Source organism: Rhipicephalus sanguineus, chromosome 11, assembly GCF_013339695.2.
Source record: "Rhipicephalus sanguineus isolate Rsan-2018 chromosome 11, BIME_Rsan_1.4, whole genome shotgun sequence".
Lineage (NCBI taxonomy): Eukaryota > Metazoa > Arthropoda > Arachnida > Ixodida > Ixodidae > Rhipicephalus > Rhipicephalus sanguineus.
In genome coordinates, this window is record NC_051186.1 from 30,865,352 (window position 1) to 30,891,130 (window position 25,779).

At 46.7% G+C, this 25,779-nt stretch overlaps 1 protein-coding gene across 1 annotated transcript; it reads right to left on the reverse strand.

The window, feature by feature from the left end:
• Nucleotides 1-5,143: 5,143 nt before the first annotated feature.
• Nucleotides 5,144-17,142, reverse strand: LOC119373519 (uncharacterized). The gene is made up of 9 exons (XM_049411084.1): nucleotides 17,082-17,142; nucleotides 15,387-15,478; nucleotides 14,605-14,680; nucleotides 13,102-13,167; nucleotides 12,756-12,997; nucleotides 11,667-11,786; nucleotides 9,466-9,565; nucleotides 8,903-9,088; nucleotides 5,144-7,820 (listed from the first exon to the last, which is right to left on the reverse strand). Exons 1-9 carry the CDS (start codon nucleotides 17,140-17,142, stop codon nucleotides 7,645-7,647), a joined length of 1,119 nt encoding a protein of 372 aa, XP_049267041.1. The 3' UTR covers nucleotides 5,144-7,644.
• Between the last annotated feature and the right edge of the window lie 8,637 nt (nucleotides 17,143-25,779).

Here is a 25,779-nt window from a genome sequence, read left to right on the forward strand (position 1 = left end):
ACTTTAATCTGGACGTAACGATAGCGGTGACTACAGTTACGTCTGGACGTAACCCTAGCAACAGCCATCTGTATAATCACGCTCCGGACACCCGACACGTCACGTCGACGGGGATCGCTTAAGAGGCCGCCGGCTGGTTCACGAAGCCCTTAGTCCGGTCTCGCTTTAAGGCGTAACATTTTCAAAGATCGAAGGCGGTCACACGAAGACGACGAGACAGCCATCTTCAGGGAACAGCGAGGACGGTGGCTCGCTCTCTAACGGGTGTGCCTCGCTTTGACAGATCTATGGCACTGCGGTGGCGGTGACTCGAGGAAAAAGGGTGGGACAAAGAACGTTCTTGTTTTGAACACGAAAACGTCGTGTACGTTGGGTGCAGTCGCCTGCCGAGGAGTCAACACGACAGCTTAATTTATGTAACGCTGCCCAGCCTGGTGTATTCCTACCAGAAGCAGCTAGAGCACGTTTTTTTTTTTTTTTTCATTGCATTGTGCAATAGATGAAGTTAGCAGACTTGCTACTTTTACTCAACAGCCCTAGCTCGTATGCAATTGATGTAAAATTTAAACTAAAAATGTCTGCCATGCTTTTTTTTTTCAGTTTATGGAGGTATATTTTGTTCTTTGAAATGCAAAAATAAGATTGCGTGGTTAGCACTGTGTGCGTACATGAAACAGCCAGCTATGACTCCAATTATATTTATATTGCCCTGCAATTATTTCGCAAGAGTGTTACGGGCGTAATTAACCGAAAGTATACACAGTACCAGTGAAAGTCGTGACACTGAAAGAAGTTCCCAAAACAATCTGTAGAAAATATCTTGTGTGTGGCAGGTATCTTCAAAATAACCGAAGGTTAGACAGTGCCTCCTTTATGCTCAAGGCATAACTAGCTGAAACGGGTCGGGTCGGGCCGGGCCGGGCCCAAACCTTTCGGGCCCAGGCCGGGTACGGGCCACATTTAAGAACACCGGGCCGGGCTCGGGCGGGCCGGAGCATGGCGTTTTCGGTCTGCCCGTGCAGTGCCTACTCCTCCGACCGTCGCTTGCCCGTGCAGAAATCGCTCTGCTCTACTCCTCCGACCGGCGCTTGCGAACTCCCGCGAGCGATCATTCACGGACAGACTAACAACGGTGGGGCAGAAATCGCTTGGTGCCCGTGCTACGCACTTCGTCGTGTTTCACAGTAGTGAAGCTGCGTTTAGCGCATGATTTAGAACTGCACCAATCGCTACACAAGAACGACATGAGCCCTGGATTTTTTTTTCTTTAAAATAATATCGCGCGAGCGTTGATCCTTGGACATGGTAACACCTAATATAGGCGAATATATACTGCGCAAGCGCAGAGAGCACACTCGTGCGCGAGCTTCCTCTGCTACGCTATTTTCTTAGAGATGCATACATGCACTATTAGCCTTATGTGTGCGATCATGTGTTCAGAAAGCCGGTCGTCTTATCGCTGATCTCGTTGCTTCTCGCCGATGTTAGAACCTACCGTATTAAAAATTTCAAGAGTTTAGCTTTACGCTGCTCGTAAAGTGGACCAACGGACAAATACAGCTAACACTTACGCACAGCAGTATGTGTTTTGTAGTCAAAACACATACTAATTATGTGTTTTTACTACAAATTGAGTTGTGTTCTTTATCCACATAGAAAGACCTGCTGCAGTAGCTACGGTGTTCGGCCGTGAGACGGTCGTCGGTTTTGTTTGGGTCATAGTAGTGTTTCACAACAGTAAATTATGTTCCAACAAAGCAGAGTTCTCGATAGGAATAACTGAATAAGAATATTAAGTGAAGTTACGGCAAGGCCTTCACATCCAGAATTACTTTTACCTCTGTTCTCAAACCTCAGTGTGAAAAAGGTTGAGGCAGGGAATAAACAGCGGCCTTTTGTAACAGCTGGTAGCTTCAATTTTTATTCAGCTATTAAAAACATAGTTAATTTCTAACCTGAAAAACATGAACATACTTGTTCCACTTCTGGCCAGTGTTTCATACTTAGTGAAGCAATACTGACGAAAACAAATCCATGAGTTCGCAAATTTGCAAATTTTATTTTTTTATAAACTCTTGTAGGACTAACACACTCCTCCACATAAATCTTTTCATTTGACGTTGTGACAGATTTGTGAACTTGCATATACACAATAAAGGTTGCAACCAAAATTTGTCCTTGCTGTGTAGAGCCCATCAGTCAAAAACCTTCCCTGCATCTTTCACACAATATTTTAAGAGACATTCACAGCGTACTTTAATATAGTACTATGGTGTACTTGTGCATGAACAGTCGGCATCGAAAGCTTATGGGACACAGATTCCATGGCAGATGCGAATTTGTGCTATGTTAAGTTTCGGTGATTATAATCAAAAGTATCACGGTGTAGGTTCCAAGAACTACTGCAGCTTGAACCTTTGAAGCGGGCACTATGTGCTCAGGTTTTAAAGGGGTACTGACACGACATTTCTGACTTCTTGGTTTATTAGTTTTTGCGTTAAATGAAGATCCGGACCTCAAAATAATGGGGAAATACTACCGAGCTTCATAACGTACTTAATAATTTGGTGTTATAGCTTTTCCACAACTCGCTTCAGTTTTGTTTTTGGAGCTATATACAGACGTCATGACCGAGAAGGTGATCACGTGGTAGCAGCACATTACGGTATTTTAGCATTTGCTCTAGCTTGTTCGATCGCCTCTTTACGCTTCTATTCACTTGAGACTAAACCGAAACTGGTTGTGAAAGAGCTGTTATATTAAGTTGTTCAAGCCGCTATGGTTTTGAGGTTCCGAAACTTCTTTTAACACTAGATGTGAAGAGCTGAAGAAACATGTCAGTTGTCAAGAAATCCAGCTTTCTTGCAAATCCTGTGACCTGTACACTTTTGTAGCCGACTGTATACGTTATCGAAAAAAAAAATGGACTACAGTGGCCAACCGTGGCATTTATTCTTTTGCCTTATGATGTACAACTGTCAACAAATGGAACGCAGTAACTTCACAATAACTTGAGTTCAATTTGCACAGCGGCACAGCGTGAGTGCGTTGAAGTGTAATGTAAAGCTTACCAGGCACACAGACACATTTTCTCGTTTAATGAGAGCGAACATCTCTACAGGATTGATAAATTTTGATGTTACCATGGGGTGAGCATTGTGTTGATAGCTGCACACGTAAATTACAGTATCTCAGTAAGTGTATCTGTACTGCATTACCTAGAATGCTGCAGAAACGTGAAGGCCACTACACATTTGCGCTTATTTACATGTACTGCGAATATAAACCGACACAGTAGTAGTAGTATCTGGGGTTTAACGTCCCAAAACCACGATATGATTATGAGAGACGCCGTAGTGGAGGGCTCCGGAAATTTCGACCACCTGGGGTTCTTTAACGTGCACCTAAATCTAAGTACACGGGCCTCAAACATTTTCGCCTCCATCGAAAATGCAGCCGCCGCGGCCGGGATTCGATCCCGCGACCTTCGGGTCAGCAGTCGAGCGCCATAACCACTAGACCACCGTGGCGGGGCTATAAACCGACACAGTCTGGCTTCACTGGCTGTGACATTGAAGAGGGGCATTTCCTTGAAGAGGGGCATCACCACTCGCACCCCTCTCCCACCTGTCTCCCCCTCCCTGCGCTTTGCGCGCCGCACACTCACTCGCTCAGTCGTTTACGCCACCGAACGCAGCAGACACTCCCCCTCCCCCGCTCCCCACCCTACCGCCTTCATGAACCAGCAACGAGATCAGGCGCATAGTCATTTGCGTCCCATTTCTAAGGAGCTTCGCTCATCGGTTGTATTCGTACACGGAACAACTGCTATTCAAAGTTAGTTTTAGGCAAGTTTTGTGGGTAAAACAAAATTATTAGCTCTGTACAGTAACTTGAATATAATTGCGTCTTCTAAGGGGCTGCTCAGCGAGCCACACCGCAGACTTCGTTTTTAATCACTGTGAATTGCGTTGCCGTCTGAGGAGCGCTTTACCGAAAGAAAGTTTTGAAATCGCTTCATTAATGGGTGTCTTATAAAGAAGTTAAATTGTTCTGTTACAATAACGTCTCCTGGAAGTGGACTTCACTGCCACAGTCGCCACTCTTTTTCTCTATGGTGAACTAGAATAGCCTATTCTAGTTCACTATACTCTCCTCCTTTGCCGCGGTTAGCGTCCGCAAAGGGCGTGTCTCCCCCCGCTTTACGGTAGCTACTCGCGTTTTCGCGTGTGCTGGAGTAGAGCCAGCACACCACGTGACAAGCCCCGCCCCCTCTTTTTTTTTCTCTTTCTTAGCGCACTTGCATTGTCGATATACGCACTCCGCATTGGATGAATCACGGAGGAAGCAAAAATTAGGATACAGCATGACGCAGCACGACTGAAGAAAAACAGAAAGAAGGAAGGAAGAAACCAACACACGATCGCCGCGTCAGAGTGCACTTTCGTTGCAGGGCTACTGAACGAACATTCTCGGCCAATGCGCTTTCTCTCAGAGGTCACGTGTTGGTCTGAGCGAGGGAATTAAGGACGAGGGCAATAGCTTTACGGAAAATTCGCTTGCCAAGGCCGGCAGTGTGAATCATGTCTCACGCGAACGTGACTTTGAACGAAAACCCGGCGTGAGAGAAACGAAGCGAAAGATAAGACGTGACCGCGCGAGCTGCGCGTTCACTTCGTCTTTGCGGCGTTCGCGTGACTAAAAAATATAAAAGGTGGCCTTCTTCACAGCGCGGCTCGAGGTGCGCGCGCACTTCGTCTTTGCGATAGTTTGATGCGCGCTCAGTTTGTCCGTGTAAGCCGAGGCGGTAAAGAAGACGATCCACTGTCGCAGCAGACGTCAAGGAAAGCGTCCGCGAAGCGGTGCCGGCTGATTGGAGAGTAGAAAAAAGCGGTAGCTTAAAGCGGAAATTGTGCGCTATGGAAGACGCTGAGCCAGGGCCTAGTTGATTGTGTGTTAGGCCGAAGAGGTATGCAACGCCAGAGGAAGCTCGACCAGCACGAAATGAGGCACGACGAGATTCTGATGTAAAGCTTCAGTCTTTAATGCGTCGCAGTAATTTCGAATCGTGTTAGCGATGGTCTAAAAGACCCTCTGTTTTTTTTTTTCTTGCAATCTTAATAAAGTTCATTGTCTGTCTGTCTGCAATGGCCAAAGCTGGTGAGGGGCCCTTTAAATGTGACATTTAAATCTGACGAGAGATCGCCTAATCAAAGCAATTCTACATTTCACGCGCACTTGAATCAGGGATGTCTGAGGTGTGCCTAAGCTGAAGGATCTTGTGGAAGTCCAATCTTGTAGGCAAAAAAACAGTACATCATCACAATGCATAAGAGCTGTCACATTTCTTCAACAAGCACATCGACATTGACACATTTGTTACAGACCAGGAGATGGCGCGGCCTCCGCGATCGGCGTGCTGCCGGAGCCAGTCGCGGAGGCCACGAAGATGGCAAATCGGCTCTGCGAAATCCGTCAAGGTGGAGGGAGGATTATGGAAGGGTGAAAATGATTTCATGTCTCTGTAGATAGCGCAATATTTGCGAGTGCATGGGTCACAAACTCCAAGTGAAAGGTTTGCCACAGAACTTGGATTATCATTCGTCTTTTAGGCAGGAAGTGCGCACTCTACTGGCTTCGCAGTACTCCGGTCACTTGTTCTATTTTCTGTAGCATATTTGAGGCACTACCGTTGACATCACGTAGAAAAGAGAACACAGGCTTACTTAGTGCGACACCTTTTCGCTCCTTTACACATTACATCGTACGACGTTCCACTCTACTGACACACACACAAAAAATGAAATCTTGCTTGATCCACGCTTCGTTCAACACCACAGGTCTTATACACGCTGCCTGAACGTAAAGGTGTATTCCAGCTTTGAATGGAAGACCTTAAGTGCATGATGGACATGACTCTGCTGCCTTGTCAAATATGCGCCTTAAAGGAGGCTGAACGTATCTGGAAGCCCTTATCGCGGAGTCTAGAAACCATGCTGTAACTGCTGGAATAGAAGAGTATAACTGCCCTTTTATTCTTGGTCTTACTAAAGCTTTTATTACCTTGATGATGTCACTTGACACGCTTACTCACAGCTAGGCATGCGCGGTTGTGAAGACCCGTGTATTTCTTCCATGCACACGCTCACTCTTTTTTCTTTGATTTTTCGATGTTTCGGTCACGTCTACGTAAACCCATTCAGCGACAGCACTGTGCAGTCTCAGCTATCGTCCTCTTTAGCTCACTCTTACTAACAAATAGTTTTTCTCAATCCTCTGACGAGTCTTGTCGTAATATTATTGGGGTTTTGATTTGCCAAAAGGAGTTGCACGCTTGGTGTGTTTTACTATATAAATCAGGCATTGTGAAACTGTGACATCAACGCGGTTATGCAATGATGCACCAAATGCAGGGTGACTTTCTGCACTCGAGCGTAGTGCGCGCCGTTTAGCATTAGATGTCGTTTCATTCAGCCTTTGACTGTATTATGTAGACTATGGAAACTGTGGAACTGCGAACTCTTCACATGGTAAATAGGATTTGCCGGGATCGAGAATTCAAGGGACTGGCCACATTTTTCTACATTTAGTGCATCTTATGTGTTTCTTTTTTTTTTCTTTTTTTAAGTTATGCAACTAGCGGGAGACGGGCCACTTGTAGCATTGAATATGCAGTAAATACCGCTCTTGAATCTTTAGTCAATGACGCTAAGGCAAGACGCATGTTACTACGTAGGCCTGCTTTGTTGATTTGCATGTCACCGTATGGCTGTCGCCGTTTTTTGATGCCCCTGCGTGAAGGCAGATCTTCATGTCGTTGAAATCGACCTTGGAACTTCCAACCTTTTGTCCTTGAACGCATCTGGGAACTGCATTACTGATAAAACTGTCCGTTTTCTGCCTCTGACATTTTCGTCTCCGGAACCCTATATGATTAACCCAAAGAAAAATGCTACGAGAAATGCACGATGGGATAGCACCCAATCGCTTGCGCGTCGTCCGTGTTGACGGAGAGAAACGTCACTGTAGTGTTTGCATCTCGGGAAGAATATGCAAGTGCTTGCGCTTTAGTTCAGCGCTAAAAAGGGCATAAATAAAATGTTCTAGAGCACTGCTGTGCGCAGTCCTCAACTGCCATGTGCGGCTTACAAAGGTCTCATTGCACGCTTCCGGTCAGCCGCGTTTTTTTTTTTTGACATTTTTTTGTTTGTTTGTGGCCTGGTGCTGCGCCACTAAGCTACGTCGTGCTTATGACTGGACCGCGTTCCGTCGCGTCAGTCCAGTAATTGTAGCTGTCACGGCACACAGGCGTTTGTCGATCGTGATACAGCATTTCTTCGCCTATGATGGACGCCAGTGCGCAGACTTGGCGCATGATGTGTGCATTAATCAGGCCTATAGTGCTCGCATGCCGCCACCAATCTGTTATCGCTATCGCATCTGCTACTTGACAGTTTTCACCGATAAGCGGCACCACGCACGTACCCGGCGCGGGCTCAAGCGGCATGCTGAAATGTTCTACGGTTGCGCCATATGTGCCACGTTTGAGCGCTCGAATGACCGTCTTCAGGTAAAGACACCGGGTTGCGGCTACCGAGCGGGTTTTTGGCACCCAGGAGTGGGGTGGCCATGTGGTGTAATCGCTCAGTTCATGGTGTTGTAGTCCACACGCCGCACGAAGACCGATCGGTAGAGGGCGTACCCGACGACGACGGCGACCGCAGCCACAGCGAGCGTGGAGCCTACGGCGATGGGCACCGTCTCGTCCTGCGGGAACGGATCCTGGACACCGGCCATTCGCACCTGGCTGCACCGGTGTGCTGCGTGGGCAAATAAGGATCACTACAGGAATACATGTGCTCTAGTCGGTTACAACCTAAGGATAAGTACAAGCTCCACCCACTAATCACGCCGCGCTTGTCAATCACACATGTAAGAGAGTCGTGGAAGCTGGATTCCTTTCGTACCGTCAGTACTTTTTCTGTGCTAATGTAAATAGCTCGCACATTGAAAATTAAACGTTCGTCGTTCCTTTCCAAAATCGACATGTAACGACTGCGCAAACCTTGATGCCTTTAGGAAGCTTACAAGGGTTTATTCTTCAGTCGTCTTTAACTCTATACCCCCACCCAAAATAAGAGACGCTTGGAGGACGCTCGAGCTTCACATTCAAGAGTAGAACGCGATAGCGTAATTGGGCATCGTTCGCATCACCTTCTTATTCGCTAGCCAGAATTCGCGTCTCGATGGACACCTCTGTCATGACCATAATTCATCATTCTGCGAATAAGGGAAGTACTCAATACGCGTTCGTATAAGGCCACACGCGCACCCGCGCAGCTGCACGCTATATGTTGATGCTGTTGCTGACGATAATGATTAATAAGGTTGAGCGCTTTGCAATGGGCGGGCCCTTGAACCACCAACTTGTTGCGCAATTCCCGTAGCGCGACTCCAAGGTGTGATTCCACGCTTCTGCTACGCAACATTGCACGTGTTAACTTGACTCCTCGCACAATGTAACACCTTTATAGGTTTTGTTTTTCACGAAACGGTTTTCGAGCACAGGCGTGGCTCTGTGGTAGAACATGCTTGCCACACAGAAGTCCTGGGTTCGATTTTATTGTTTGCATCTATCGCGATTTTTTCGCTCACAACAAACGACGCCGACACCGGAATTTGTGCGAAACGAGCAATTTAACGCCATCGCCTTAATAAAAGAATGTGCGCTGACGTATCACGGTATCCATGATTCAGTAGCATTGTTCTAAGGTGCGCATAATGTCGACGCCAGCACCGCTGCTGCGTTTTGTCTCGTCATAACCTTTCTAGCAGCTTCTGTAGTAAGATCATGACGTCCGTAACCCCACGCGACGCTGCAGTGAACGTTGACTGCACTCACCCGGACCATAGGTTCCCTGGAACTCGTACGCCTGGATGCGCAGGTCCTTGAACTGCACGGCCACTTTTCGTCCTCCGCGCGAGTCCGTCAGAGTGACCAGCTTGGGCGTCGGGCAGAAGTACGACTCGCCCATCGGTGTTTCAAACAGCGTCATGTTCTCGGGACTCCGGGCCGTCCGCTTGCCGGCTGTGTCAAGGAGCCCGTATATCTGTCAGCTGAGGTCACAGGGTCGCGACGCAAAACCTCAACAAATGCAGTGAATGGCAACTGATCGACATTCACGGTATAACGAAGCTCTACATCAGAGCCTTCGGAACGGCGGTTATAGCCTCCAAGGGCATCTATAGCATTTCGCCCCCATCTAACTCCGACCGTGAGCAAACCTGCATCTTCCGGGTCAACAGCTGAGCACCCTAACCACGTATAGGTCACTGCGGCTGCTAATTCGAACGAAACGACACATGGTTGAGTCTGCGGTAAAAATCTGCACCACACTGCCGTGGAACATACGTAGCACATCTCTTATTTTTACAGTATATCTATCGCAAAGTTGTCACACTTGCCGTTTGTGGCGCCCGGGAAGAAAGGTGAGTTTGTGTTGAACTGTATCTCCATTCCGCTGACCTTCCATGATCCTCGGCCCTTGTCGCTCACCGGAGGAACCTGTGAAGAGATATGTCTTATTCTGAACTTTGATGCGTTTCCAGCGCTTAGGCGAAATAGGAAAAATACATGCAGACACAGAAGGAAAATGGGACAGCAAGATACATGAAGGTTCAGTATTACAACCCAGCATGCTGCTTTATGTCTTATTCTGTTGACCGTGTCCCTTCGGCTACGTTCACGCTTTGCGGTTGCAGAATACGCATCACCACCACCATCATTCTCAGCCTGTTTATGTCCACTGCAAGACAAAGTCCTCTCCCAGTGATCTCCAGTTTAACAATTTTCCTGTGCGAACTGATTCCGTTTCATCGTTGCGAACTTCCTAATTTCGTCACTCCATCTAACGCTCAGCCTTCCTCGACTGCGTTTCCCATCCCTTTGTAGGCATTCCGTTGCTCATACTGTGCATCGGTTGTCTGCCCCATGCATTACGTGGCCAGCAGGTCCATTTCTTTCGCTTGACGTCAACTAGGATATCTGCTACCCCTGTTTGTTCCCTGACCCATTCTGCCATCCCGCGATCTCCTGATGTTACTTCTATCACTCATCGTTCGTTTTTCAGAATGTCTTTTTAGAATTCGTTTTTCAGAATATGCACCCCGTGGTAAACTGTCACTGGGTATTTATGGTCAGTGAGAGGTGAAAATACGGCAGAGGTGTCTCCACAAAATTGTACTGCGCCCGATCTTCGCTTCGCGCTCCAAAGAAAAGGTTGCGCCGACAACCGATAGTCAAGAATCCACTTGTGGCTCGAAGAATCGCTTGTTACTTGAGGTTTACAAAGGAATCCACAGCACAGCTTCTTTTTAAAGCAGTAAATCGTGCTCACTTATTAAGGCGAGACCCTTGTATGTCCCATGCGAACGTTACCTTGAGTGAAAAGCCGGCGTCTATTCGAAATCGTACGAAAAGTCACATGACCACCCGCGCGCCTCGTGGCTCGACGCGCACGAGCTGCGCGTTCACTTTGCGGCGTTTACGTGACTAACAAAGTAAGACAAGCGGCGTTGGCGTGATATAACGTGCACAGTAAAATAGCCAAACTGGATGGTTCGAGTTGTCCTAGGTGAATTCATAAAGGGTCCCGTGAGTATTTCCTTAACCTATAAAGAAAGGACAATCTTGCGTATTTGCTGTTAAAACACAACTATACTCTTCAGAATGGTGCTTGGGCGGTCTTGTTGGTATGAACACATACCTACGCAAATACTCGGCTTCCCGCAAGAAGTCTCGCTAACATTCACTTTTCTGCGCGCTCTGTACGAATTGGACTATGGGGATATTCATTTACCAGCAAATAACCAGCTAAACCGGCGCAGATACTGTAAAAATTAATGAAGTCAGGACGAATTGTGGCAGGAAGTTGAAGGCGGCGTCGCCTCCACTCTCTCGCTTTTGCATCTTTCCCTGCTTCACCAATTGCCCTCTCAGCGCAAGAATGAACTTTTCTGTTATTGCAGGGGCGTAATCGATAACCAGAGCGCTAAGCTATGATATTTATCATTAGCGTACTTTTAATTTGACCGCCCGTGCGATGGCAATGAACACAGAGGTGTCGCATTAGCTAGCATTTGAAGACTTTAGGGGTGTGAGGCGGACCACACTCCGTTTCATAATCAGGTGCAACTCAATGGAAGCTAGCGATACTTCTTGCAGTAGGTGTGTTCGCACCAAGGAATAGTTCAATGATTTTACCACCGATAATGACATTTTTTTTCGTTTTTAGAGTGAGCAATAAATGAGGATGCTCTCTGCCTTAAAAATAAAGAAACACCATTATTTATACGGTTGTCAATAGGTTGTTCTGTATCGCTTAGCGTCTCTTTGTTTCTGTAGCACGGCCTCCGAGATTAGTTCCGGTAGCGCGCAGCCGGAGCCAATCGCGGAGGCCACGTTTACAACGACGAAATCTACGCGCGAGAAGCGCGGACTCACACATTTTTCTGACCGAACTTCGTGCATAGCTTCCACAGCGTTGCACCTGATGTGTGAAACGGAGTACGAATTGCTCGACCTGACTTCACTCTGTGCTCAGTGGTTAATACACATCGTCTCGAAGAATAAAGATTGCGCGCATGCGTGGCCTGTATCCACTTACTCTGGAGAACATCAGGATGAACCGGAACACTGGCCATGTGAGTTCCAGAACGGGCTCCTGGTCTTCCGTAGCACAGATTCCTTTGGCCTTGGCGCTCTCGGGCATTTTCAGGGTTACCGTCTGCGTTTCAAACAAGAAAAATAACAATAATGAGAATAAAGTAGACATGTGTGAACTATTGCTTTTGTGCTTAATGAAACATTACCGTTTAGCACTGTATATTCGGGAGCGTTCTGACGCAACAATTCGCTTTCGTGAAAAATCATTCGTAATACCAGAATTACAATTATAATGAACCTCTTCATGAACTGTGTCCACGCCGTGCATAAAAAAAGCTTTCATCAGTTTCACCGCTTAATAATAATATCTGGGGTTTAACGTCCCAAAACCACGATATGATTATGAGAGACGCCGTAGTGAAGGGCTCCGGAAATTTCGACCACCTGGGGTTCTTTAACGTGCACCTAAATCTAAGTACACGGGCCTCAAACATTTTCGCCTCCATCGAAAATGCAGCCGCCGCGGCCGGGATTCGATCCCGCGACCTTCGGGTCAGCAGTCGAGCGCCATAACCACTAGACCACCGTGGCGGGGCAGTTTCACCGCTTAATCGGGAGTGATACGGCAATATGAGCCAATGTATATCGAACCTATAGATTGCAGGCGACGTCTTGCGCTAAGAGTGTCATAATTTTTTTTTGCTATAACTTTTGGGAAAATCTGTATTTTACCTCAAAAATGCTTTGCTTCATCATTGCCAATGCAAATTTTTTTTATGAAACAAATTTTTCATCAACTAAAAGGCTTTTTTTTTCAAGAAATCCGTAAGGATTTCCTGGTAGCCTTGTGCTACAAACAAGTGGATGACAATTTTGCCTTTCATAACCATTCTTAGACCTTGCGTGGTTCTGCAAAACTGATTTGCCAAGTAAATAATTAATCTACGGGCATAATTAATCAACTGGGGGTATAATTAATTAATTATACCCTTAGAGCCGAACGCATTGAAAAAGAAAAGATGCAGTTACATCAAACAAACACATGAGAAGTGCAGCGAGTTGAAAGAAAATACTAGTAGGTGAGACGCACCTGTAGTCCGCCTCTGCTGGCGTAGGTGATAGTGAAGAAGACCTGGAACTTTGCCAGTATACAGACAGTGCCATCAGTAGCGTTCCACACGCCGAACGAGAACTCCGGTATGGGTGCCTTCGGAGGCACCACTGGGGTGCCGGGAGCTGGCGCCGCACCGCCGCCGCCAGCGGCTGCCGCGGGTGGCCCTGAAAGCCAGCGTTGATATAGAAGCAGCGTTTGTTGAGGACGCCGGATTTTCGCTCAAGGTCACATTCACGTGAGACATACAAGTATTTCGCCTTAAAAAACACCCACGTGGCTGTGTCAGAAAACACTGTATTTCGTAGAGGATCTCTCGTCTCACCGTTCGCAGGAGGCTCCGCTTTTTGCGAGTCTGAAGGCGGAACCCTTGCGGATGACGATGCTGTGTCTGCACAACAAGAGATTGCGAATGTTCCTGTTAGGAATCTTGTAAGGAAATTCTGCTTTTATGAACGAAGATATTTTTGAATTTGTAAATATAAATTATGCCGTCGTGTCGAAGGCACACATTGTTGATGTGGCTGATGACGATGAATTAGAGCTCAGCCCGTTGCGATGATTTGACAGCTTTCAACCACCAAATCGTTAAGCGATTCGCATGGTCCTCGTGCGATTATATGCTTCTGCCGCACAATATTACGTCTGTTAATGCGACTCCTTGCCCGCCATCGCGACTGCGTAGGGTCTTTTTCCGAAGCACTTTAAAGTACTGGCGTGGCTCTGCACTAGAATACTTGACTGCCACGAAGAATACCTGGGTTCGATTCCGGCTCGACATGACATGACAAGAACTTTGAGTCGCGAGGCACTGAGATCCAGGGGAGCCGGTTAGGACCATGATTATTATTCTTTGCATCCATCGGGATTTTTCGCTCACGGACAACACCGCCGACACCGACACCTCATTTTCTGCGACACGGACTCTTTAATTCTATCGCGTTAATACAAGATAAACGAGAATCATAAAACTAGCAGCTAAGTCCCATTTATCTGTGGCAAAGCACCGGCTAGTAAGTGAGTGAGAACTTTATTTCTATAGCACGGCTCAATGCGCAGTTACACTGTGCAATTAGAGTGGGAAACATGGGTAATGTAATCGCCAAGAGTGACTTCGCAGGCTAGTCCACACATTAACGCTGCCTGAGTACAGCGAGGTGCGCAGAGTATGCACCGCTTTTACTTTGTATATTTGCGATGATGCCTGGTGCCCAACAGTCAGTATGTTGGGGATCTGTCCGTGTTTCACCTGTAAACGCGGCCTTGCGCTACCGCATGATCGGGCCGGGTGCCATTCAGGACTGTCAAATTCCGCTGCGTTGTCAAATTGCGTAATGGTGGAATTTTAGGCCAATTAGAGAAGTAGTAGCAGCCCTCTGGACCAATCAGAGTTTAGAAGACGACGAATTTGACAACGTGACCATATTCAACAGTGTCCACAGCAGCATTCCAGGTTCCATGATTTTATTCTTTGTTTCCCCTCCCCATGCGTAGGGTAGCAAACTGGACGTAGTCTAGTTAACCTCCCTACCTTTCCTACATTCCTTCTCTCTCTCTCTCTCTCCACTTACTCTCACTTGGAGCAGTAGGCCGAAAAACACGCTTTTCCTGGCCGATATGACCTCCTGTCTGCTTATTGATATTTCTGTGTCGCCAAAGTACTTCAATTTAAAAAAGATTTGAATTTATTGATATAAAACAATTTACAAAAATGTAATAGATGTAGAAACGCATCCGAATTCCTAGCCTAAGGCTATTTGTGACTCACTGAAATGTAATTATGAAAAAGAGCATGTCACATAGCAAAACAACAAGTAACTAAGCTTACCGTTTTGGTCTGACTCCTCCCTGAGATCGGGGCTTAGGGAATCGTCGGCTCGGCTCTGAATTCGCGGCTTGACCTCCTGCGAGGAATTGCAGCTCATCAGAAAGTACGCCTCGAGGGTGCGTGTCAACACCCGATCACAGCGACGAGCAATCAAGCGGCGCGCCAAAATTACGCTTAAAGATGCAGGCTCTCTCGCTGCAAAATTTTCTAGCATCGAACATAAAGGTCACGTGCATTAGGCGTTCGCAAGCTGGAGTCACAGCGCCCGTGCAGCTTTCCCTTTTTTTTCCTTCACTCTTTCCTTTCTGCCGTAATATTTAAACGTGTTTATCCGTCTGTCTGGCCGTGGTATAGTTGAGCTATTCGTTGTCCTGAACAGCGGTTATGGTACATCATAGATAGAAACCGCCCCAACCCTGGCCGGTCGGTTTCAGTTATATTTCCGTGTGGAAATAATAAGTGTGTAAATGCCCTTGAGATGTATTTATTACAAGTTCGGTCTACCTCACATAAATGTAGAGAACTTCATTACTGCTCAATCTACGCAACTTCTTATCTATCGGCTAGTTAACATGCATTCACTAAATCTAGTTGAGACGAGCCAGATCCTTTGTTACTAGTCTTGCTTTGTTTTTCTTTTTTTATGGGCAACTGTGGTCATGCCTCACGTCGCTGTTAATGATCGCGGTGGTACTCCCTTACATCAGTCACCTCGTAAACTTAATAACCTTGTCAGATCGAGGTGAGCGCTACTTTTATAAAGGGACGTGCCGAACCCTTACCCGCAGCGCGACATACTTGTGCTGGGGGTCCGGCTGCCAAACAACGGTCTCCTCGTAGTCGATGGCTTGAACGAGGCAGCTACAAAGGACGACTGGGATGTAAGAATAAGAAAACCAGGATTGTCTGTTACGATTGAAACGCTCGACGTTCAAAGGGACGCCAAAAAGAGAAACAACATCACTTGCATTAGTAAATTACTCTTCCGCAATACCAAAATCACCGCGCTTGCCGCGAGAAGACGCTTGGTAAGTGAGAAAACGCGCAAAAAGAAAATGCGGATGGCGACGCCGCTTTGAAGTTCCCGCACCAATCGCCGTGACGTCATAGATTTTGGTGGCGTCTGCTAGGGCATACTCATTTCCTAATGGGCAAAAATTAAGAGCATTGTCCTCTGAGGGGGCAATGCTCTTTCATTGTTGTGGCACTTGAAAGCTCGCATTTATTAGACGACTGATTCTGACGTCGATTCGTGCGCAGACGAATCTATAAATTTGATAATGTAAGTTAACGTTAAAATTTCGTGCTTCTGCTATCGTTACTTTGCAAGTCACGATATAAGTGTAATGTGTTATGTTTTTTATTACAATGAAAGCAAAATGTAATGTGAAAGAGAGCGAGAAAGGTAAAGGAAGAACTGGGAGGTTAACCAAAGGAAATTTCTAGGTGGCTACGTTCTACTTGGGAAGGGCGTGAAAGATGGACAGAGAAGAAAATTCTGTGACGACACTGCAAAGTTATTATAACTATGGCATTGTCCTAACTGGTGCACAAAAACATTGTCAGTGCGTCCAGTCCAGTCCAGTTGCTCTAAGAAACCGCTATACACAGATGCTCGTGCTGAAGTCAGTGCGGGCCAATGTCCTAGAACTTTGCATTCATTGCGCGGCCGATTTTGCAGCTGGCTTAGCGCGGCTGAGGGGGCTGCTCTTTGGAAGTTATAACGGGTGCACTCGTAGAGTGGGTGCGCATCTCGATTGTAGTATGAATGCACTCACAAATTTCCCGCACAATGAAGTCCATCAAACGCGAAATAAAGTGCCCCTGTAAAGCGTGCACCGCCTCAATAAGAGTAACTACGCGGAGAAGCTAGCTCTACGCAGCAGGGAGGTTGCGGTTGTTTTGTGGCAGTGCACATGAACACACACGTAAATATTTACACAAACAACTTTGAGAGCTGAAGACCTCGCTTTTTCTGGCGTCTGCTTTAGCACCTACGGAATTTTGGCTTTCTCATGTGTAATATACGGACTTGTACAAAAATGAAAAATGCCTAGAGAAGTTAGGCTTGTATCCCTCACCCATCTTTAAGCCATGCGGATGACGTATACAAGGAAAGGTCTTGTTCTAGTATAAAGCGCACGACGGCTTGGTTAGAACATTGTAGTGCTACAATTTCCAAAAGCTTTCTAGTGGTTATCATAGGAATCGGAAATGGGAAGCACTGCATGCAACGTCGGTTGGACGTGACGTTCGTAACGAGAACCGATGGACCTGAAACATGACATTAATGACTCACAAAAAAGCTAGATATCCGTAGCTACACTTTCGAATACTACTTTCGTCTATAGGTGCGTGCGAGGTAGTTTCGAACAACGCGACTTGTTGTTCCTTCAATCTCGAGAGGTGTTAGCACAATGCGCGCAACAGGAAGTGCGATCCGGAGATGCGAAATTCGGGGTTCCCAAAGCGCTCACCTCCGGCTAGCACCGCTGAGATCGGGATGCTGGGCCCCACGTAGCGTCGCAGCTCAGTCATCGCATCAACAGCGCGACCGAGTCGCCGAGAGACGCACCACACGGAGGAATCACTCTGCAGCGTGCTTTCATACGAATATGCACCGCTGGTTTATACCGAGGACGCCATGTTCAGACGGATGCTTGCTTGCCCGCCGGTAACGAGGCTACGCAATAGCCGGCGCGTCGAGGCTACGGGATCGATCGCAGTGCGGCTGCACGACGAAGCTGCGAAGCGCCACTACTCCTTCGTTTCGTGCGTAGTGCAGCCTCCGATGGGAAACGTTCGTGTTCGTCTCCGCGGCGCTAACCACGCTGCCGTGCTTGCCTTCGTATCTCGCCCTCGGAGTCGAGGGGCCCATCTGTTGGCGCCTCTTCGCGGTTTGGGAATAGGGCGCCCAGACGGGCGTGGTAGACAGAGTGTACTATGAGACAGTGGTGCAGCGCTGGGCTTTTCTTTTCCTTTTTTCTTTCTAGCGTATAGCAGTGCACACCAGGTGAAAGAGCGAACACAAAACGAAAGGACAACACAAGCGCTTGTGTTGTTACTTGTTTTGTGTTCGTCCTTTCGCCCGGTGTGCGCTACCATACGCTAGAAAGTATTGGAACGAACTGCCCACCAGTACATTTTAAGCAAGTCTTTATTCTTTTGCTTGCTGTGGCATAAAGAGAGCCGCTGTCATTCCATACAAGGAATCACCAGAAGGCGTGTTGGTTGAGTGAATAAGTCACGTGTTACATCAGGTTCAGCTCTTGTTTATAACACGAAGACAATTTCACTTAGGGAAAGGGAACTGCCGGTATAATATAAGCTGCGTGCGCTTGTCTGATATTAATTTTTTTTTCTTCGGGTTGCAATGCGAATCTTTTCTCTTGGTCTTGTTCGCTTCAGCTTAGATTTTCTTCGTGCTTATTCACGAAGATCAATTAACCTCATTTTGTCGTCGCCTCTAAACAAATAAATAATAAATAAATTTTAACAAGTCTTATTGTTGGATTATATTGGCGTTGCAGAATGTTTTTTTGGAATAAGCGCACTTTTTTTATTTCTTGTCTTATACATGCTTTTCATTTCTCCTTATTTTCATTCCACCTATTTTTGATGGAGGCGAAAATGTTTGAGGCCCGTGTACTTAGATTTAGGTGCACATTAAAGAACCCCAAGTGGTCGAAATTTCCGGAGCCCTCCACTACGGCGTCTCTCTTAATCACATCGTAGTTTTGGGACGTTAAACCCCAGGTATTATTATTATTTCATTCAACCTATCCTTTCATTCATTCATTCATTCATTCATTCATTCATTCATTCATTCATTCATTCATTCATTCATTCATTCATTCATTTGTCCGTCCGTCCGTCCGTCCGTTCGTTCGTTCGTTCTTTTTTTTAGTTTTCCGGTCTATCACGCTCGCTTCCCTCCACAAGCTGAACTCGCGTGGGCCAGGAGGCATTCGCCGAGAAACGTACACTCTATCTCATTTCGCTGCCAACAGGTGGCACCACCGAAGCTCGCCGTTGCAACGTGATCCGAGTGCAACGCGGTGCTGGGAAGGGAACTCGTTAAGTTGGCTCGCTAGAACTCGCCCCGCACGTTTATATGTTTGCCAAAATATTTCTCCAGAGTTGCGGTCCTGACTTTTCCGTAACCAGAGGGAGGAGGCCAGTGCTTGCCGCTTAATGGGGCACAAACTTTCCGTGACTGATGGATCGCTCAGCTGACGCAGCCCGCCTTATTCGGGGAGCTCGTTAGGGGATAGCGTTTTTCGTTTCATCGATTCGTCGGTCGCAGCACGCGGCCCACGCTCCGTGCATTTCACTCTGCCGGACTCCGATGCCGGCTCGAGCGATGTTGACAGTCAGCATTATATATAAGCAGCGCGGAGGTTTTTTTATTTTGAATGGCTGTTCCTTGACCTGGGTCGACCGAATAGACAGGCTTTAAAGGGACGCTAAAGTGAAACAATAAATCGGTTTAAAGGTTTAGATCGATAAATTACACTCTTATGCTGTAAGTTTCACCATCATAGGTGTATTAATAGCAGAGAAAATCAAGGTCGAAGTTTCATTTTTAAAATTTTGCTCCGAAATCTCCGCACGTGACGCCACGGATTTCAAAGTGTATTTTTTAAATTACGGCGACATTCGCTCAACGAAATTTCCAAGAACTGGGTATGTTGAGTCTATGGCGCCCTCAAAGGACAGTGTACTCATTTTTACTGATTAGGAACTACTTAGGACCTAACAGGCGCGTCAAAATATATGACGTCACGGCGTTTGGTGCGGTAATTTCAAGGTGGCGTCGCCACCCGCATTTTCTTTTTGCGAGTTTTCTCCGTTACCAAGCCTCTAATATTAGAAAAATTCTCTAATATGAGAACAATGGTTTTTCTTTTTAGTGTCCCTTTAATAGCGGTAAATACGAGATCCAACTTTACGAGATCCACCTTAAGGTTGCGTTAACGCAACTTTAACGAACGTTGACAATCAACGTTTTACTATTTGCACTGCACGCAAACCGAAGCCACTTAGTTCTCGAGGAACTAATTTTGAATGACGACATCAATTTTTTAATAGGCGCTGTAAAATATGTGGCAAAACGTGTCTTTGCTTCATCTTTCACCCTGTTACAATATTTTTGTAGGCCCCTTTGTCAGTTGTTCATCCGTATCGAAACTTTTTTATTCCAGCCTGAGTTACGAGGTCTAAGGGGTAAAGCATCGGAACCACTTTGTGAAACAGCTGTGCTCAAGGAACCTGTCTGTGTCAGTCTTTAACTATAAAAATGTCATTTAATATTTCTCCAGTGAGGGCAATGTCGCACCCACGTTATACTTACACGAGTGCGACACGGGCGCAGAAAATGACATTCAGTACTTAAATCGTGATGTTTCTGAATGTTTTTTTTTTTTCAGCGGAGCTGCCACAGCTTCAAATTGATTGACATTTCATCTGATGATTTCGATGACAGCGTCTTCAGAAGTGATCAAATTTAGTAAAAAAATAAACACGTATTAACAAGTTTAATCTGCCTTCAAAGCTGGTGAAATCTAGAAGCGCGAATACTATGGTGCTGTCAGCCTGACTTTGTTGCTGTCTTAATAATCTCGAAGTAACACGCTCAAAGTGAAAATGACGACAGTACAGCTGGAAATGCGTTGAGCGGGATATCAAGTTCCGTAAACTCCATACGTGAATTCGTTTTCTATAATACATTACGACCAATAAAACCGGAGAGGCGTATGCGCGCATACACCGTCAGCAACTTTTTCGTACTCCTAGAGTCACAAAAGAACTTAATGAGATACATTTCTCTTTGAAAAGGTAAGCCGCTCTGGCAAGGAAGTAATGATGAAAGGATTTCCAGGTTTTCGTATTTCGATACTTACAATGGAGAATTCAAAAAAAAAAAAAGAAAGAACAGCTTACGTTAAGCTTCACGTTATGATGGGCCGCTGAATTACGATTTCCTACTGGAGAGTTATGAGTGAATCTTTACCTGAAGGACAATGTTATATTGTGCCGAGACATTTGAAATCTTATATTTTCTTTCTTTTTTTTTCATCTTACTCCATACCGTGTGATGCTATTCGCATGCTTTTAGCGCTCTCTGCTTGCTTTCAGTAGCGCAGCTAAGTGTATTGGCGAGCCGCCTCGTCGCCAAAGTCCCCAAAGCGTTCTCTTTTCGAAGCGTACGTTCGCAGCAGCAGAATACAAGCAGACGGCGCTTGTGGAGCAGACGACGGCGAAGAGATCGCGAACGACGCGTCCGTTTGCTTGTTTCCATGGAGACCGTACACGACAACGAAAAGGGAAAGGAAGAGCAAAGAAACCCGTCCAAGTCATTGGGTCTCCCGTCCACTTATTTCCGCCGCCTTTTCTTCTTCTTCTTCTTTTTCCCTGGACGAACAGAATTTTTCTTGCAGTTCAAATTACTGCCATGCAATAAGACCAGAGAGGCCCTTAGATGCATCTTGCTTCTCTTTTTTTCCCCTTCTCATTTGCCCAGCCAGACCGGATATTGCGTTGGCATGGGCCTGGTTTCTAACCCGCCTCCAAAGCTTTTTCGTATGTGTAGTAAGCTGATGCGTTTACGCATCTAATCTTTTTTTCAGTTCCACGGACATTGTGTGTCGCGTAACGTCGACGTGTTTAAGATATATAGTAGCAATAATGGTTGGGATTTGGCGTCCCGAAACCAACATATAATTATGAGGGACGCTGTCGGGGAGGGCTTCAGAAATTTCGACCATCCGTTGTTCTTTTAACGTGCAAGAAAATCTAAGTAAACGGGCCTCTAGCTTTTCGCCTCCATCGAAATGCGGCCACTACAGCCGGGATTCGATCTCGCACCTTCGGGTCAGCCGTCGAGCATCATAACCCCTATACTTCGTTTTATACATCAGGCACGTGCAACGCTGTAGAAGCTATGGAGGAAGTTTGGTCAGCAAAATGTAGAACTCCGCGCGTCTCGTGGTCGGTTTTTGTCGTTGTAAACGCTCGCACGAGCCGAGCACGAGCCTCCGCCGCACACGTCGCGACGCAGCGCAAATGAAACACACACACACAAAAAAAGAAAATAAGACGCTGAGCCATCCAGGGTTTGTTTATTTCTAAGGCACAAGACATCTTTATTGAATACTCAGCCGAATAGCGAAAAGAAAAATCTATTCTGAGCGGTAAAAACATTGAACTGTTTCTTAATGCGAACACATCTACTGCAAGAAGTCTCGATAGCCTCCACAGCGTTGCACGTGATGTGTGAAACGGAGTATAGACCATCGTGGCGGATTCGCGCTTACGATATACCAAAATGGTTCATACAGTATTCATTACCATTGAACACCATAGTTCCTATACATATATGAAAAGTACTAAGCTCATTGAACGATTGAAGGTCGTGGGCTAGAGGCCCGTGTACTTAGATTTAGGTACACGTTAAAGAACCCTAGGTGCTCGATATTTCCTGAGCCCTCCACTACCGCGTCCCTCATAACCACATCGTGGTTTTGAAACGTGAAATCCCAACAACTGTTAGTAATCTTTGAACGATTCGTATGGAGTGATCTGTGAATGAAATTCCGTGGACAAGTAACCCTCAAATTGCCGCGTGCTCGCTTGAAGTATTACACTATCAAAAAGGAAAAATACGTTCGAACGTGAAAACAAACGCTTCCTAAATGTGGTCTTGCGGAAATGTTCGCCTGTCACGGAAGTGCTTTGTTTTCCTTGTTTATTTTTCGTTCTGTGGCGTGATAGTTGTTGCTTCTTGCGTGCTATAATAGCAGACACGTTGTGCTGTGCTGTACCACAATCTTCACGCCATGGTATCACGCGATGGTATAGCACTCGTAAACGTACCGTATATTACCAAATATAGCGCAGCTCAGAGCCAGCGGAACAGGAGTCTTCACGGCAGGCCCGTAGCCAGGAATATTTTTCGGGGCGAGGGGGGGGGGGGGGGCACTTGCTGAAAACCTTGTCTATTTGAGAAAAACTCCTATTTTTTATTTATCTTCGATAAAACACCCCCTCCATCAAAATTGGGGGGAAGGAGGGCTAGAGCCCCCCACCCCCTCACCATGGGCCTGCTTTAGGCTCGAAGATGGTGCAGACACTACTCAAGGCAAAGAAAGGCCGTAAAACGGTGCTCACAATTACTAAATTTGCAAATATTTACGTCTCTTTTATGCATATGTCTTTCTATATATTTAGCCGCTTTCCCGCCAACTTGTGTCACTGAGTGTGTCAACTTGTGTCAGATCATAAAGCAGCCGTGCTGGCCGAAACGGAACTAGCCTAACATATTTTGCGCTTGTTTCATTATGAACCTATACCAACACGCCCAACTGGCAATCATCTCGTCAAACTTTCACCAATGTGACGTGTGTAACAATACTCAGTGCATTCATTTGAAACTGAGCCCCGTTGAATACTCATTTTTTCAGTCACAACATCTTAAATGCAATCGGAAGGTTTTTAGTTTAGAATGTTATGCCCTCTGAAGGCCCTTACTTTAGGGTGTTACGCCCTCTGAAGGCCCTTAGTTTAGGGTGTTAACATGCTAAAGTGGAAGATTGGGTGACTTCGCACGGCATACTTGAGATTTAAAATAGCGCGAAAGGCGGCAATTCAGTGGAAAGACAGTGTTGCGTCTGTGTCTTTCTTCCATGTTTTTTCTCGTCTCTTGCGCTGTTTTAAATCTCAAGGATATTGCGGTTTTAATAGCACGTCACACTCTCTGTAACACTATAGAAGGAAAAAGCCTGCTGCTGAGCACTTCGTAATGCACTCAGTTATACAACCAGGTAGCAGACATCTTGCAAGACTCATAACAAGCAGCATTGTGGGAGACGTGCGTTAAATTACCTTTTCTGATAATTATAATTGTTGGCGTTTTACGTCCCAAAACCACGATATGACTATGAGGGACGCCGTAGTGGAGGGATGCGGAAACTTCTACCAAACGGATGGCTCGTGCTCTCCTGCGTCTTCTCTGGACTGAAATAAAGTTCACTCACTCACTCGCTCACTCACTTACTCACTCACTAGGAGTTTTTTAACGTGCACCCAAATCTAAGCGAACGGGCCTCAAGCTTTTCGCCTCCATCGAAACGCGGCCGCCGCGGCCGAGACTCGATCCCGCGACCTTTGGGTCAGCAGTCGAGTGCCATAACCATTAGGCCATCGCGACGGCTCCACCTTTTCTGATCAGTACTCGATTGGGAAGATTTCTGCACCTCACGCGGTGCTGCACCACCTCCGAGATCGGCCCGCCGTTGAGCGAGCGACGATGTCATGTGATGACGTCATGACCTCGCAAATTTCGGCGATATGTGACGTCATGATGACGTCACAGCAAGCCGTTCCCTCTCCGCTCTCTCGGAGAAGGTCACGTGGGCTTTTGTGCCACTTTTTTCGCCTCCCGTGTTTCGCTCAAGGTCACAGCGCAATGGGACAGTGTAGGCTTTCTCCATAAGAAAGTTCAACTTAACTTATTCATGAGAATAAACCATCAGTTGTTTTGAGAGACGTCGTTATATATAGCGGGGGGCTACGGATCAGTTTTGACGACGTGGGCTTTCCTTAACGCGCGACTCAATCTCACCGGTACAGCTATTTTATCGTGCACTAACGCCGTTTTTTTTTTCTTTTTTCATATAGTATTGTGAACGTCGAAATGGCGAAGTGAACGCGCAGCTCACTACGCGCCTCGAGCGACGCTTGAGAAGAACGCCGCTTAAAAAAAAATTTTTTTTTGACCCGCCAACGCCGCAAGGACGAAGTGAAGGCGCAGCTCGCTCGCTCATGTGATATTCTTTTGCTTCATTCGCTCACGCCGCTCATACCCGCTTTTCGTCCAAGGTAACGTTCGCATGAGATAATGATGTCACCACAATAAAGGAGGGTTGTTGTTCATTTCTTTACAAGACGGGGAAAAGGTGCAGAGTGCGCGGCTTTAGATATATAGCCGCGGAATGACGTGAAGCGAGAATAGATGGAAGGAACATTTCCCGGCGCGTGAATGCACGGTGGCTTAAGGCCTTCTGTTTGATTTCTCCACATACGTGTATAATACATGTGTGCGAGCCCGCGCGAGCTTAATAAAAAAAAAAAAACCTATGTAACAAACGAACGTAAAAAAAGCTCCACATCACATCGCGAACATTTTGGCCGATAAAATTAATCGCGTTTCCTCTCCTGCCGGCAGATGCAGTAAGGGCGTGGTGGACACCTCAATATACCCAGATAACGTGGGCGCGGTAGGCAGCTGAGTGAAGCGTTAGCTGTAGCGGTAAAGAGTTAACGCCATGCGGAAAAACGTTCTCGTGTGAGGCGTCACGTCCGCATTTGACGTCGACAGAGAAGGCCACCGGTACTACGAGTCGCAGCGCACGCGACGTGACCGGGAAGCTGACGCGAGTGAATCTATCCAAAAGCCGAAACCGACAGCTTCGCCCCCGCATAGCTCAGCCGTGTCGCGAAGTCGAATTTGTCTGCTACATAGAGAAGGCTTCTCTACTGCGTAGAAACGCTTTACGTATATAGTGTAAAGAAAGGCGGTCAGCCAGTTAATGGGGGATGTATAGCTCTATAGACGTCAGACTCTGGAGTTTCCAAGATGTGTGGCGCCACCTGTCGGAGAAGTATTGAGTAGTGCATAGACCGACTCTCTCGCACAGTTTGCTATGGGACCAGGTGCAACTAGCGAGTGCGAAACAACGATTGAGCTTAATATCGCGTGTGTGTGCGCATTTAGCACTCAGAACGAGAGCTGTGAATTGCTCTCCGCTAGTTGGACGCGCCACCGAGCCGTCGTGAAGTGCTTGCTGGATCACTCGCCTGAACGACGGCGAAAACAGCAGCAGACGAGAGCCCTCCGCACGCTACGATGAAACTCCGCAAAAGACGCACTGTTGCGTTGTGAATTTCCACGGACGTAAAAGACTGAATAACAACGTTCAGTTTTACCGATTTCCATAGTTGTCTGGTTGTCGTACGAAGAAGAAAGGCGAGAGCGCTGGATACGGGCCGTTGCGAGCGTGTTGGGTAAGCGAAGTACCCGCGTTCTCCACAGCCGGTGGCATGAATGTGTGGCTCTGCTGTTGTTTTACGTAGCCCTGATGCAAAACCGTGGTAACCTTGACTATGAAGCTCAGC

Excerpts from the sequence above, each read along its gene's own strand:
- LOC119373519 (XM_049411084.1), bottom strand. The coding sequence starts at position 17,142 with ATGACTGAGCTGCGACGCTACGTGGGGCCCAGCATCCCGATCTCAGCG. Across the intron at positions 15,479-17,081 it reads CTCAGCGGTGCTAGCCGGAG|TCGTCCTTTGTAGCTGCCTC; the intron begins GTGAGCGCTTTG and ends CTTACATCCCAG. Across the intron at positions 9,089-9,465 it reads CTTCCCGGGCGCCACAAACG|CCGGCAAGCGGACGGCCCGG; the intron begins GCAAGTGTGACA and ends TCCTTGACACAG.